This window comes from Xyrauchen texanus, chromosome 27, assembly GCF_025860055.1.
Source record: "Xyrauchen texanus isolate HMW12.3.18 chromosome 27, RBS_HiC_50CHRs, whole genome shotgun sequence".
NCBI classification, from domain to species: Eukaryota; Metazoa; Chordata; class Actinopteri; order Cypriniformes; family Catostomidae; genus Xyrauchen; species Xyrauchen texanus.
Genome location: NC_068302.1, coordinates 25471316 through 25485032, shown reverse-complemented (window position 1 = coordinate 25485032; position 13717 = coordinate 25471316). Strand labels below are relative to the sequence as shown.

Sequence of the window (13717 nt, the reverse complement as noted above, 5' to 3'; positions counted from 1 at the left end):
GTGCCTTAAGTTTCAGAACCATCAGGCTAGGAAGCAAAAGAGATATTTTTTACATTCCTGACTGTTATAGCACCAACAAGAAGCAAAGGTGTGACAAAATCATAAGGACAACATACATAACTGTCCCAAATTTGGTAATGATATCTCATTCCGTTCAAGAGGTATAACCATTTTAGTTAAAATGGCCACACCAACTACATAAGTTTTGGCATACTTTTGAGATGATGGATCGAAAGTTTAAAATAATTTTTGATATTGGAGCGCCAGAGAGTCTCTCTTTTTCCTATCATCAAATGGCCTAGGACTAGTTTGAAAAGGTAATTTTTTTAAATAATCTCAAATATTTAATGAACGATTTGATTCACACCAATGCTTCTTGTGGCAAAGTTGTTCAGAATGGGGAGAGCTATTATATGGTATGAATAACCTGTGTCTGAGTGAAACACAGCAGTATATACTGTACAAAGATTTAGATGCATGAAAAACACGATAGCGCCTCCCTTTGGTCAATATTTTTTCATATTTTGCACAGACCTCTTGGGCCAAGAGACAAATAGGCTTACCATGTTTCGTTCCATTTAGCCTTTTCTAACCCTATCAAATAGCAGCTAAAATTTGATTGTTTGATGGCAGCCATGCTTTCCAGGATATGACTATGTCCTCACAGATTTGATGGCACCTTGGACAAAGACACTGCATGCAAAATTTCAAAATTTTATAGCGTCATCAAGAGGCAAAGACATGCAATTTTTTGTGTGTCTTCAGAATGACGCCGTACATCTATCATATGATATGTCTAAGTTATGTCTGTGTGACACCGCATAATATTCAGCGATTTGCACGCATGTAAAAAGCGATTGCGTCTCCCACAGACCTCTAGGGCCAAGAGTTAACAATGCCCACTGTGTATTGTTCTGATTGGACTTTGTTAACCTTGACAAAAAGATGCTGAATGTTGATTGGTCGATGGCAGCCATGTTTTTCGAGATAATCGAAATCCTTGTTGGAACCGTGACAAAAACCAATGTCTCCTTAGTTAATTTTTATAGTGCCATCAAATGGCTGATGTGAGCAATACTTTTCAAGTGTCCTCAGAATGACACCATACATAAGTTTCCAGAGTTTTGTGAAAACTCATACCTTTCAAGATTTATAGGCATTTGCATACAAGTGGCCATGTGCGCTTCGTATGTTTTGGCATACCATTACAACTATCAATCGAAGGCAATTTGTATTTTATTATAATTAATGATAATGGGACTCCAGAGAATATTTCTTCATTAGTTTGGTTCCAACCAGGTGAATGGCCTAGGCCTAGTTCGCAAAAGTAGATTTGACAAAAAATCACAAATTGCAATAAAAATGTCATGACATAAGTTAACCATTTTGTTCGTCATGAGCAACAGAATGATATAAGGCGCTTGAGTCTAGGACAAACGGTTTAGGAGTTATGGGACTTATGAGACTTTTTTTTTTTTTTCACTGTAGCTTCCCCATAGGCCGATCAGGGTGAATTCATGCATATGTGTAGACTGCTAGTCTACTACGGTTTGGCTGACATGATCAGCTTTAGGGCAGAAAAATAATAGTAATAAAAATCCTGACAAATACAACAGGTTTTCAGCACTTTGTGCTTGAACACCTAATAATCCTAACAAAAACAATAGGGATTCTAGCCCTTCTGGCTTGAACACCTAAATACCACCACATACCTTTGGGAAACAGCATTGGTTTTACTTCAAGCCTCAGTAAAATGTTGTGATGTGTTCTCTCTTCTATTGCCTCTCTGGACTCAGATGTTGGCAACCACAAAAATAAGCTTTGTGCAATGCAGATAATGTCTTACATAACATATAAATAAATAAACAAACTTACTGACTAAAACTTTTTGGATAACTCTGCATTATGCCTTAAAAGGTGCACTCATTTAAGGCATAGATCTGGCACCAACAATCATCCATGTGATTATCTAATCAGCCAATCATGTGGCAGCAGTGCAGTGCATAAAATCATGCAGATATGGGTCAGGAGCTTCAGTTAATGTTCACATCAACCATCAGAATGTGGAAAAAATGTGATCTCAGTTTTTTGGAGCATGGCATGATTGTTGGTGCCAGACTGGCTGTTTGAGTATTTCTGTAATTGCTGATCTCATGGGATGTTCACATACAACAGTCTCTAGAATTTACTCTGAATGGTGCCAAAAACATAAAACATCCAGTTCTGTGGACAGAAATGCCTTGTTAAATTTGTCAAATTACAAATTACACTTACAAAAAGCATTAAATTATTGCTAATCTATTTTTTTCTAAGCTTGCAACTTGAGTTTCACCTTTACAAATGTTCTGTGTGCAAGCAAAACAAATTTAGCTTGGAATTTGATTTATGCTTTCACAAATCTTATCCTGCGCATGCTAATTATTTGGGCACTATTTTCTCTTTTCTCGCTTTCTTCTGTTGTTTGTTGTGATATTGGTCTCATAATAAACACGTGTCTAAATAAGTTTGAGTATGACCAATCTGTGAGTAAAATGAAATTATAGATTGGTTGATAATGGTTTTAAGATGACTGAGTGTCTGACCTTTTCATGTCACTTAATACAGTGAGCAGTCTAACAGATGGTTGGGGGGGAAAAACAGCTGCTGAATGGATGGATGGGCTGGGTGAGAGCTGGGCCAGTTGTTAATTGTGCTGTCAGATTTAGTAGATGTATAAATGTATTAGTAGAGTGAGTGTACTGTGTGGGAATGCCTGTGATTCAACAGAGAATGGTGACGAATCAACAAGTCTCAACAGAACTTTTCATTCAGAACCTCAGCTTGAGCATCATATTATATGACTGTATAATAAAGGATTCCCATGGTCAGGGAAAACCTGGAAATATCAGAGAATTTTAAAATTGTAATTTCCAGCCCTGCAAAAGTAATGGATATTGGAAATATTTTTTTTCTATTTATGCTCAGCTCAAAAATATTTAATTTGCTAGAAATATACTATACTATATACTGTAAATAAAGTAGTTGATTTACATTTTTTATTTTAACAGTGGGGGACTTCATGTCTCTTTGTCACTAACCAGGCCGTTGATGCTGTTTTCTGCCCAGGCTTCTTGGGTGCGCAGTGCCACTGTAACTAGCAATCAAACACTGTCATTACCCTGCTCATTATAATCGCTTACTTATTCCCCTGTCTTTTGTAAATGTGCACTATGTAAAAATGTTCATGTAATATTCGCTTTTTTTTTTTTTGCCAATATGTGAAGGTCTTGTAACGCAACTTAAAAAATGAGCCCTTCCCAGACTTCCTAGGCTGCCTATTAAAGCCTGTAGACTGATTTTCATAGAAAGCGAGTGGGTCGATTTTGCTGGGAAAATCCAAAGGATGATTATGCGTGCTACCGAGAACCTTGCCTCAGTAATCGCTTCTCTTCCGCTATTCAACAGCGACAACAAACAGTCTGCAACACTAGATAACGTTATCTTAGAAATGGAATCCAGCAAACGTCTGGCTCCCAGCACAACACCGACTCCTACTCAAACTCAGAGTAAGCCAAAAAATTAAAAAACAAAAAACATTTATCTACTGAATCCTATCTGGCTAAGCGGGAACGTGATCGTGGTCGAGCAAAAACTAGAGTGAACATCGGCAGGGCACTTGATTCCTGGAGGGACCTTAGTTCGGTTTTGGGGATCAAATTGAATTGCCGTTCTTCTTATTGGAGAGGTAAGCTTACATAACTGCAAATCATGTGAAATAAAGTGCCATATGGATTGATCTGTGTAATTTTAGCTAACTTGATCTTGCCTGTTAACGCTGACAAATTGCAAACTACCTCGCTTTGTAACTTTCAAATAATTTAAACGATCTTCTCTTTATACTAAAAGTCAGGTTAATGTCAATGTTAATCTGTAATTATTCAGCAAGGTAAACCACAATAATACATGCAATGAATGCTAGACAATGTTCAAGATAATGCAAAAAGCTCCATTCATTAGTGTAACATAACTTGATTATACAGAAAATAAATACAATCTATTATTATAAAACAATAGCGCATCAATATATCAAAATGACAGTTGTGATGGAATCACATCAATACTGAATTGTGTCAACATATTTATAATGTACAGTCATTTTATAAACAGCTACTATCATCATCCTCCAAACAGCTACAGATAAAGCTGGCTAGCTAGCTAACGCATACATAGGCTATCGTATAAATCCAGTCAGTATAAATGTAGTCAATGTATCATACAAAGAAATGTGATTACTTCAAACTACAGTCTCGCATAGTCAGACCTATATCCACGCTTAGTTTTAGCCCTGTTCCAGCACTGGAGAGTCAAATATAATATGCAGTCTCAAAGTTTGTTGTAAAACAATCATAACTGTAATTTTAATTATGCTACCTCATCTGTCAGCATGGTGTCAGTGAATCACGTTCAGCCTCTTTGTATGTTGTACATTAATTGTTGAACATGTCATGTAAATGTTTTGGTCGATGCTCGCTCGCGTCCCTATGGAGGGTGTGCACAAGCAACAGGTTGCTAGCTGCAGTTCACTTAATGGCCACAGGTGTCATTAATAACATTCTGAATCTTTCATACTGCACCTTTAAGTGATTGATTATGCAGGAACCTTATGTAGTTAAGCTAACAGACTGGCATCACTTGCTTTAGTTCTTCATTTTTTTACCTAATTAAAATGGTTTTATTCGGTTCCATTATTCAAACACTGTAAATATTGTAATAATGTATGATAAAACAACATCATTTTTCTTGTCATTAAATCTGCTTTCCTGTTGAGTGCAAAAAAAGTTATACAAAAATTATAATCGCCACAAAAACCAACATATCAATACTTTCTCTTTTATCACATTAATTTATTATCATATTGCTTATTATTTTTGAAAAAAATAATAAGCAATGTATACTTATATATAATAAAAATAATAAGCAGGTATGAATGTATACATATATAGGGTTCTTTATTTAGAGTCCTTTTGTTTGGCCTGTTGGTTAATTTGTTGGAATTGTACTAGTCTGTACAAGAGGTGTAAACTGATGCCTAACTGGTCCAGATCCCAAAACAATTACATTGAGTTGCTTGCATAAATGAGAAAAGACATTTCTTAACATAATTACCCTCACAATAGCTTTTTGTCAAAGAAGAAAGACAGGTATTTTCATTCTAATCATTTTAGCCCAGAAAAGCACACTGGATAGCACATTTTTATTAGCAGTAGTTTATTATCGCCCGATATGACGTTTCATTAATATCTGAGCCACCAACCCTGCATTATATCATTTGTATAGTCCTCTGTAATCAAATAAATGACATGTTTACTTTAGCCATTAAAGTGGCAATTCAGCTTAAATGAGAATCATAAATCAGGAAGTGCTGTGTAACAGTGATTAAATGTCATATTTGTTTGCCAAACCCAAAGATTTGCACAAGCACTTATGACAGAAACATGCAAAACGGGGTAGAACGTGACCCCTATGGCTTTTGATTTCACCCAAGGTTTTGGGGAATATTTATGCCTGGTTTATGAGCGATGCCATGCTTGGGGTTCAATTACAGTACACTGTTCCTCTCTTGTTGTTGATGAGCTGGAAAAATGCTGATGCTAGTGTCCTTCTGCAATTACTCCTTGAGGAGAAGATGGAGGGATTGTAGATCACATTGCATTTAATGAAACAATATAACAGGAAATCTTAGGTCTTAGATTTGAGGACCCATGAGAAACATTTTAATAATGTTCTGGTTGAATGCCAGTGCCCAGTGTACTGTTAGGTGACAGTTAGATGGAGCTCCTGGATGTTAAATGCAACCTTGCTGCCCTTCCTTTTTTGACTCATGGGAAATGTTTTGCATGTAGTGTTGTACATATTCAGTCCTGCTCTTGGCTTTGTTCAGAGTTTATCAAATAGCCATAATCGCAAACACTTTCTACTGACCTAAGAGTTTTTCCCAGAGAGTGGTAAAGCCCCTTCTAGGGTGGCCTGCCTACAAGAGTTTTCATTCTAAATGACTTGATAAACACATGTCTTGCTTTTTCCCCCCACCTCCAGGTCGGTGGGATTTTTCAGGGGGCTGTCATGAACTCTGACATTTCTCTTTGCCCCTCTTAACCAGATAGCAGTTTGGACTCTTGAATCTCTTTTTTTCTGCTTCTTTCAACCAACGGGAGTTCATTGGTTGGCTGAGAAGTTTAGAATCTATTTTGATCTCTCCGGCTGAAATGGCTTCTCCTGTATGAGGGTGCCAATTACTGTGCCACTGGGTTCTAGGAGAGTGTGGGTGAGAAAGGGATTGGATCACAAATCCAATAGTGTTACACCACTTCCTTGTCAAAGAGAAAGAAATCATCTGTGATGCTAATATCACCTTTGAAAGTGCAATGAAAAACAGAACATAGGTCCATTATTCAGTCTCAACATCAAAACAGAGCACTACAGTATAGGTATGCATTTAAAGCTGTTATTATTGTATTTTTTTATTATTACATTTTTATATTTTATACTATTATTATAGTTCAACCAAAAAATGTATTATGTCATTATCTACATGATCTATATGTTATTCCAAACCTGTAGCACTTTCTTTCTTTTGTGGAACACTAAAGGCATATGTTTTTTAAGTTACCCTGGTCACTTTTGCCATACCATGAAAGTGAATGAAATGCATAAAAAAAGTTATCCATATGACTAGTGTATTATATTCCAAGTCTTCTGAAGCAATACAATAACTTTGTTTGAGGAACAAACCAAAATTAAGACAGTTATTCACTGAGAATGTTGAAATCCACCATAGCTCTCTTTGGTGGATTCATGAGAGATGTTGCAATGTCCGATTTGAGAACAAATCATTCTTTTGTATTTAAACTTTTCAATGAATCAATTAATCCAGTTTACAAAACAGGTCTGAATGATTCGTTCACAAATCTGACTGATCCGGTTCTTGCAGTTATTATAGAGCACATATTATTCTAATTTACAGGTTCATGATTTTATTTTACATTTACATTTAAATTTATGCATTTGGCAGATGTTTTTATCCAAAGCGACTTACAGTGCACTTATTACAGGGACAATCCCCCTGGAGCAACCTGGATTTAAGTGCCTTGCTCAAGGACACAATGGTGGTGGCTGTGGGGATCCAACCAGCGACCTTCTGATTAACATGTGCTGTAGACCACTACACCACCACCACAAGAATAGGTTTCCATGCTTTAATAAAAAAATTAAAAAACACAATATTTTACTCATACTGTACATTTCTGCTAAACCTTTTTTCATACTCTGGCTCAAACACTCTAATTTAGGTACTGTCTCTTTAAAACCCCCTTTCATTGGTCAGCTGGCCTCGTCTGTTGTGATTTGTCAACCACTTAAAGCGTGTGTCGTAAATGTAACGGCCCTTACCTTAACTGAGTTTCAGACTTCCTTAACAGCTGCAAACACTATTGTAACTATGGTAACAGTGGCGTTGGTTTTTGCCGTACCAGTTGGTGTCTGATAATGATAGTTTGGAAGAACAAGCTGATCGACCCAAACCACCTTCACAAGCATGACTTGAGCAGGAAGTTTCACAGTGGTAAGTTTTAATTTTTTAGCTTTCTTACAAGTACACTGTTGATTATTGTGAACCCAACAAAGATTCAAGTAAAAGACACATAGTGCATCTAATTTAGTCATCTTTTGTTGGAATGGGTGAGGCAGAACTTTTGTCGCCCGAGCTATGAACCGAGATCAGAGGCTTACTACTGGTTTGTGAGCAAGTTAGAAGTGAATTACCGAGGATCGCGGCTGTAACATAACAGCTTGTAATTATATAATTATATTAGACTCTTGAGATCGACCAATTTGTTACACAGTTTTAGGTAAAAGCCAGCCCACAGCTGAATAGTAAACCCTTAACAAAACAATAACATTACATAGCAAGTTAGCCAAGCACTACCATGTTTTGCAGATGTAAAATGACACTCCACACTTGATCACTATTCATGATAGTAAGAATGTCAAACAATCTGCTTAATTCTACACAATTGTAGTTAAAATTGTGCCCGCAGCTCATTAGCAAAACTATTTCAACACAATAACATTAGCTAGCAGGTTACAGCTGTGCATTGGGTGTACACCATAGTTGAATTTTCGGTAGCAGATACATTCACAAATAATCAAGCATACTTACAGGTTGTGATCCTGAAGCACCAGATTGTCCCAACAAAGTGGGAACTGCACCATCTTTCAGGAGTAATTGTCTTGAAAATCTAGCATTGGTTGCGTTTGTACTACTAAATAATTAAAATATATTTTAACCACTGATTCTTCAATTCATCTGCTGTTGGAAGTCCAAACAAAGAGGTTTTTCTTTTGCAGTGAAGAAAACAGCAGGCGACACCACTAACCCAACTCATCCTGGCCTCTGCTATAACTTTGAGGGTGGGCCAAAGTAGCACCTTAGGTGAACATTATGCAAATGTGTTACATAGTGACGTAGATACTTTACAGAATAAATAGCTGGAATTCAATCCAGAAATTTCTTGTAGTTCTTGAGCAGTGATGTCTATGGGAGAGAATAAATCCCTTTTGCATGGTCTTTGTGCTTTGGAACTTTGCAGACCTTATACATGCTCAAACAGTTACAGTATATTACACACTAAAGAACAGGTAAAACTTTTACAACTTTCAAGAGGGTAAGATTATCAGTGAATGTCGGTCTGTTCCTCACAAAAAGGTATTGTATAGTTCACTCCTTTTTGAGCATGGCAGGCCCAGCCCTCATTCACTTTTTCACTCAATTTCAAAAGAGACAAAAATTCACCTTTTATTTTTTTCATGGAAAAAAAGGCAAGAGGGTTTGGAACAACATGACAGAAATGTTGTATTTATAATGCCTTATATGGCTAATTTAAAACCTTTTCACAAACCTCTCACACTTTAACTGCAATATTCTCAGATCCCTCTCAGGATGCAGTCATGCCTCAAAGTTTGCTCCCAATGGAGTCAAGTTGAACCTGGTCTGTGTTTGAACTTCACAGATCTGTCAAAGCCTCTATATAATTAGAAACAGTTCAGCCCATTCTAGCAGACTACAGCACAATACCGCTTCAGATGCCTCAAAACTTTTATTTCAACCGTGGTTTAACAGTCAGCCAGTACGAGCTCTTGAAAAAAGACTAATAAACCTTAATTATGATTTGCACACTTGGAATAAATGTGGCATTGCACAAAAAGGACTGTCCTCCATCTATATTAAATGAGTGTTCCTGGATTGTGTATAGGTATTCAGATGAATCAGTCAGGAAAAAACATAAAAGCTTCCCTGAAATCCCAATATTCATTCAGCATTTTCTGTTAATAATTCATAACAGATGGAATCCATGATAACAATTGCAATAGAAGAATGTTCAGTGGGTAGGACGGAATTCAGAATGAAGAAAAAAAAAAAACTGATGTACAGAACTGATGCTACAGAAATAAACAGAAATCTCTGTGTGGCTGAATAAAAGAAAATTGCTGGTTCCCTTAGTATTGTTGATTTCAATGGTCTTTTTGAGACCTGTATAATTTAGTACCAATTGTGTGTGTGTATATGTGTATATATATATTGTGTGAAAATTGTGAAAATTGAATCAATAGTAAAAGAATACAAATGCATTCTCTGTCAGTCGAGTCTGAAGTATAATTGAAAATTGAGTTCACCAATGACAGCTCTGGTTTAGGTAAATGATTGCTTTTCTATTAAATGGCTGTTTATTCTGTCCCTAACTTAACGCTTTTCTTTTTGAGTTTATAGGACTAACTTTAACACTGGTGAAGGGTTGAGAGTATAATTTAAAATGTTTTCAATTGCAGGAATGTTTTATAGGAGAATCTGCAGTGTTTATTTTCTGTCAATGTCTGTTAGAGGATATATACCAATCACACAACATTAAAACCACCTGCCTAATATTGTGTAGGTCCCCCTCTCGCCGCCAAAACTTCGTCAACCCTTCTCACCACAATTGGACAGAGTGGTTATCTGAGTTACCATAGACTTTGTCAGTTTGAACCAGTCTGGCCATTCTGTTTTGACCTCTCTAACCCTCAAGACAGTTCTGCTCACAAGATGTTTTTTGCTTTTGGCACCATTCCAAGTGAATTCTACAGACTGTTTTGCATGTAAATCCCCAGGAGATTAGCAGTTACAGAAATACTCAAACCAGCCCGTCTGGCACCAACAATCATCCATATGATTATCTAATCAGCCAATCATGTGGCAGCAGTGCAGTTCATAAAATCATGCAGATACGGGTCAGGAGCTTCAGTTAATGTTTACATCAACCATCAGAATGTGGAAAAATGTGATCTCAGTGATTCGAACCGTGACATGATTGTTGGTGCCAGATGGGCTGCTTTGAGTATTTCTGTAACTGCTGATCTCCTGGGATTTTCACACACAACAGTCTCCAAAAACATCCAGTGAGCGGCAGTTCTGTGGATGAAAACACCTTGTTGATGAGAGAGGTCAACAGAGAATGGCCATACTGGTTCGAACTGATAAAGTCTACGGTAACTCAGATAACAACTCTGCACAATTGTGGTGAGAAAAATATCATCTCAGAATGCTATTCTGAGATGCAGTTTGGAGTTGTTTTGGCGGCATGAGGGACCTACACAATATTAGGTAGGTGGTTTTAATGTTGTGGCTGATCGATACAAGATGCATTGAACATGTTTAGTTGCTGACACTCACCGGTGTTAGAAAACATTGTTTCTGAATTTTCAAGCAGCCATTATAAAATCTAGAGCCACATATCAAATTTTATTACAATGGGTTCTTCTGACACTTATATTGCGACATAAATCAGATATTTTTCAAACCTGTCGGATCAATCCAAATGGATTTTTATTGTTTGCATAGTGCCCTTCTCAATTTCATAGGTGTTTATGATCATTACCAGTGATCGACCAGTGATTAATGATTTCAGACTCTCAGAGAGTGTATTGAATGTGAATGCCAGCATGACTATCAGATTTAATCAGTGCTGATATTTCTGGTGGGAGATTCAGTTCATGAGAATGAAATCAGATGCCAAGAGCTCTCTGAATGGGACAGTTTCATTGTGCCAAAGATTCCAGTTTTTGAGCCAAATTTTGCATGGTTTTTGTAAGTTATTTGCATACAAACAAATTTTTCTCCTGATGTAAAGACCACAATTTTCTGTTCTAAACCTCTTGACATTTAGTCATTTAGCAGCCAGGGATTTGGAGCCTGAGCTCCAAATCATTAACTCTTACAACTTTAGATATGTTGTCGCTTGAATATCTTATGATGCATTCCTCATTTGTAAGTCGCTTTGGATAAACACATCTGCTAAATGAATAAATGTAAATTTTGTGTTTAGCTCTCCCTGTTTAACAACCATGGCACAACAATATTAGAGATGTATGATATGCAACAGTTGCTTGAAATTTCAACAGGCTCAAAAAATGTTGGTTGATTGTTAGATCTGAACATTTATGCATTTTGGCATACACAATACACAGGTTGGATCTTTATGCACGATAAATTAATTTGCATTAATAAATGTATATATTTAAAGTTCTATTAGTGATTAATTAGGTATTATTGTGGTATAATTAACTTGCCTCAAAGAAGTGAGAGTGGGTGTATGTGTTCTTTTCAAGCACTGACTAGCCAATAGGAGAGATTCTTGTATTGTGTATTAGCGCTTGACTAATGTGTCACAGATCAGATGTGGGAATGAAACCGTGCAACTCCAATGTTTAAAACACAAAACAAAGCAACACAAAATCTCATAATATTCATGTCGAGAATGTTTGTTAGTACCAAGGGAACAAAAGGAATGGGTTTTGAAATTACATGCAAATGACAACTCTTTCATGTTTATTTGTGTGAGGCATCTGTATTCATATTTAGCATGATATTTTTTTACCTGTAAAATGACATGTATAATAAGAAATACATTGACATCTTTTTTTCTTGTGTTCCCAGAAACCTGCTAGATCGAGACACATTCTCAAAGTCAGATCCTTGTAAGTACCGTCATTCTCTTTTTATATGATTTAATATTTGTTTTTCAAACCTTGAACTTGCAAAGTGAAGTAAAAGATCTATTGGCACTGCAACTTTATTCCTTGATCATATATACAATATATTGTAGACTACACAAAGCCTATAAGGTATATTTGGTTGAGCCAGTTATGCAGTGTTGGGCTGCATGGTATACTCAAATAAAAGAGCAATGTTTTGATAGCATCACAGCGCCACAGTGTTGCACTTTTAGGTGGAATCAACCTGCAAATGGCTTACTTATAGTTCACTCTGCATATTCAGCTAGGATAGGGTAAGGAGTTTTAACAGCAAAAATGACTCTCATCAGCTTTAAATGTACTGTGCATGCAGAAATTCACACACATATATACAAACTCAGACTCCAGGCACTGTATCTCACTGACACATCATTCTCAGGTTCTGTCTCATCCCACACGCTTCTCTGACTTTCTTCTGTTCTCTGCACTTTGCCTGCAATTTGTCTACTCTGCTGTTTCTCCAAGTTCCATTAAACACGAGCATAGCATTTGCATCATAATGTGACAGGTTTTCTTCTCTATCAACAAAAACACAGCAGTGCTTAATATATCCAGACCTGTATGCACTCTCATGGCACCCTGAATACAAATGCTTCATGGGCCACGTACCCATCTGTGACGAGGGTCTCCTTAGACCTGTGTACAGTAAATCTCTCACTGAAGAGATACAGATTATGAAAACCAGAGTGGGGGCTCATAGATTGTTCCAGAAGAAAATGTTAATGCTCAGAGATTGCTGAGCTTTTCATAGCAAATCTAATATACAGAATAAGTAAGTCAGTATTAGATTTAGAGAATGAGTTAATTGAGAATATATGTGTTAGATTTAATGAACACATTTTTTTTTCAGCTATTCTGGATTGGTTTTTACCTGGGCTATAGCCACCATAGATAAGTGAGGGGGACACATTCCAAATAGTGGTCGATCGATACTGGGTTTTAAATCACAGATTCTTAAACTTTTACGTTTGGTCCTCCAAATCATGAATATTTGGTTACATCCTTGGGTATTACCCTTCTGATCGTAAAATCTCTCTCTTTTTAAAAATGATATAGGTGCTAATTTTTTTCTTGCTTCTCTTTTCAGTGTGTATTCTTTACACTCAGGGAGCGGAGTCTAAGCAGTGGCGTGAGGTAAGTGTCCATGTTTGAGAGCAAGCCTACAGTCAGCTCTAACAGAGACATCCTCATTTCCCCTGTCAGCTCTGCATGTCCTCTCGCTCTCCGCTCTCCTCGTCTGCCCCCTTTACCCTCTCTACAGCCCCCTGGTGCCAATCACTGCCCATTGATTTTCCTGTTGAATATTCATTAGTCTGTCCCATGGCCCTGATTGGGTGTTAAGATGACTGTACAATTTCCGTTACCGTTTTGCATTAAAGCTCAAAAATCAACAGCAAATGAATTTGTAATGCTTCCCAGCTCACTAGTCCCAATTTTTCAGACTTAAATTGTGTTGAGCTAGGGGGACCCAGCCTTGGATTTGGCAGGTCATTGCAATCAGTTGTAAATTTGACTTCCTTTGGCTTTCAAATCCATTGATGAGCTTGCAAATAAAAACCTTGTATATGAAAAGATCTATTTGGAACAGATTATGATACAAAGATTTGGGTAG

General features: G+C 36.9%; 1 protein-coding gene across 2 annotated transcripts in view; it reads left to right on the top strand.

Moving 5' to 3' along the window:
- Window positions 1-13717, top strand: part of LOC127621476 (copine-5-like) — a 120374-nt gene that overhangs the window by 6033 nt on the left and 100624 nt on the right. For both annotated transcript variants that reach the window (XM_052095105.1, XM_052095104.1), the window contains exons 2-3: window positions 12008-12048; window positions 13193-13239. In XM_052095105.1, the coding sequence (XP_051951065.1) occupies window positions 12008-12048; window positions 13193-13239 (88 nt within the window). The remainder of the gene's footprint in view (window positions 1-12007; window positions 12049-13192; window positions 13240-13717) is intronic.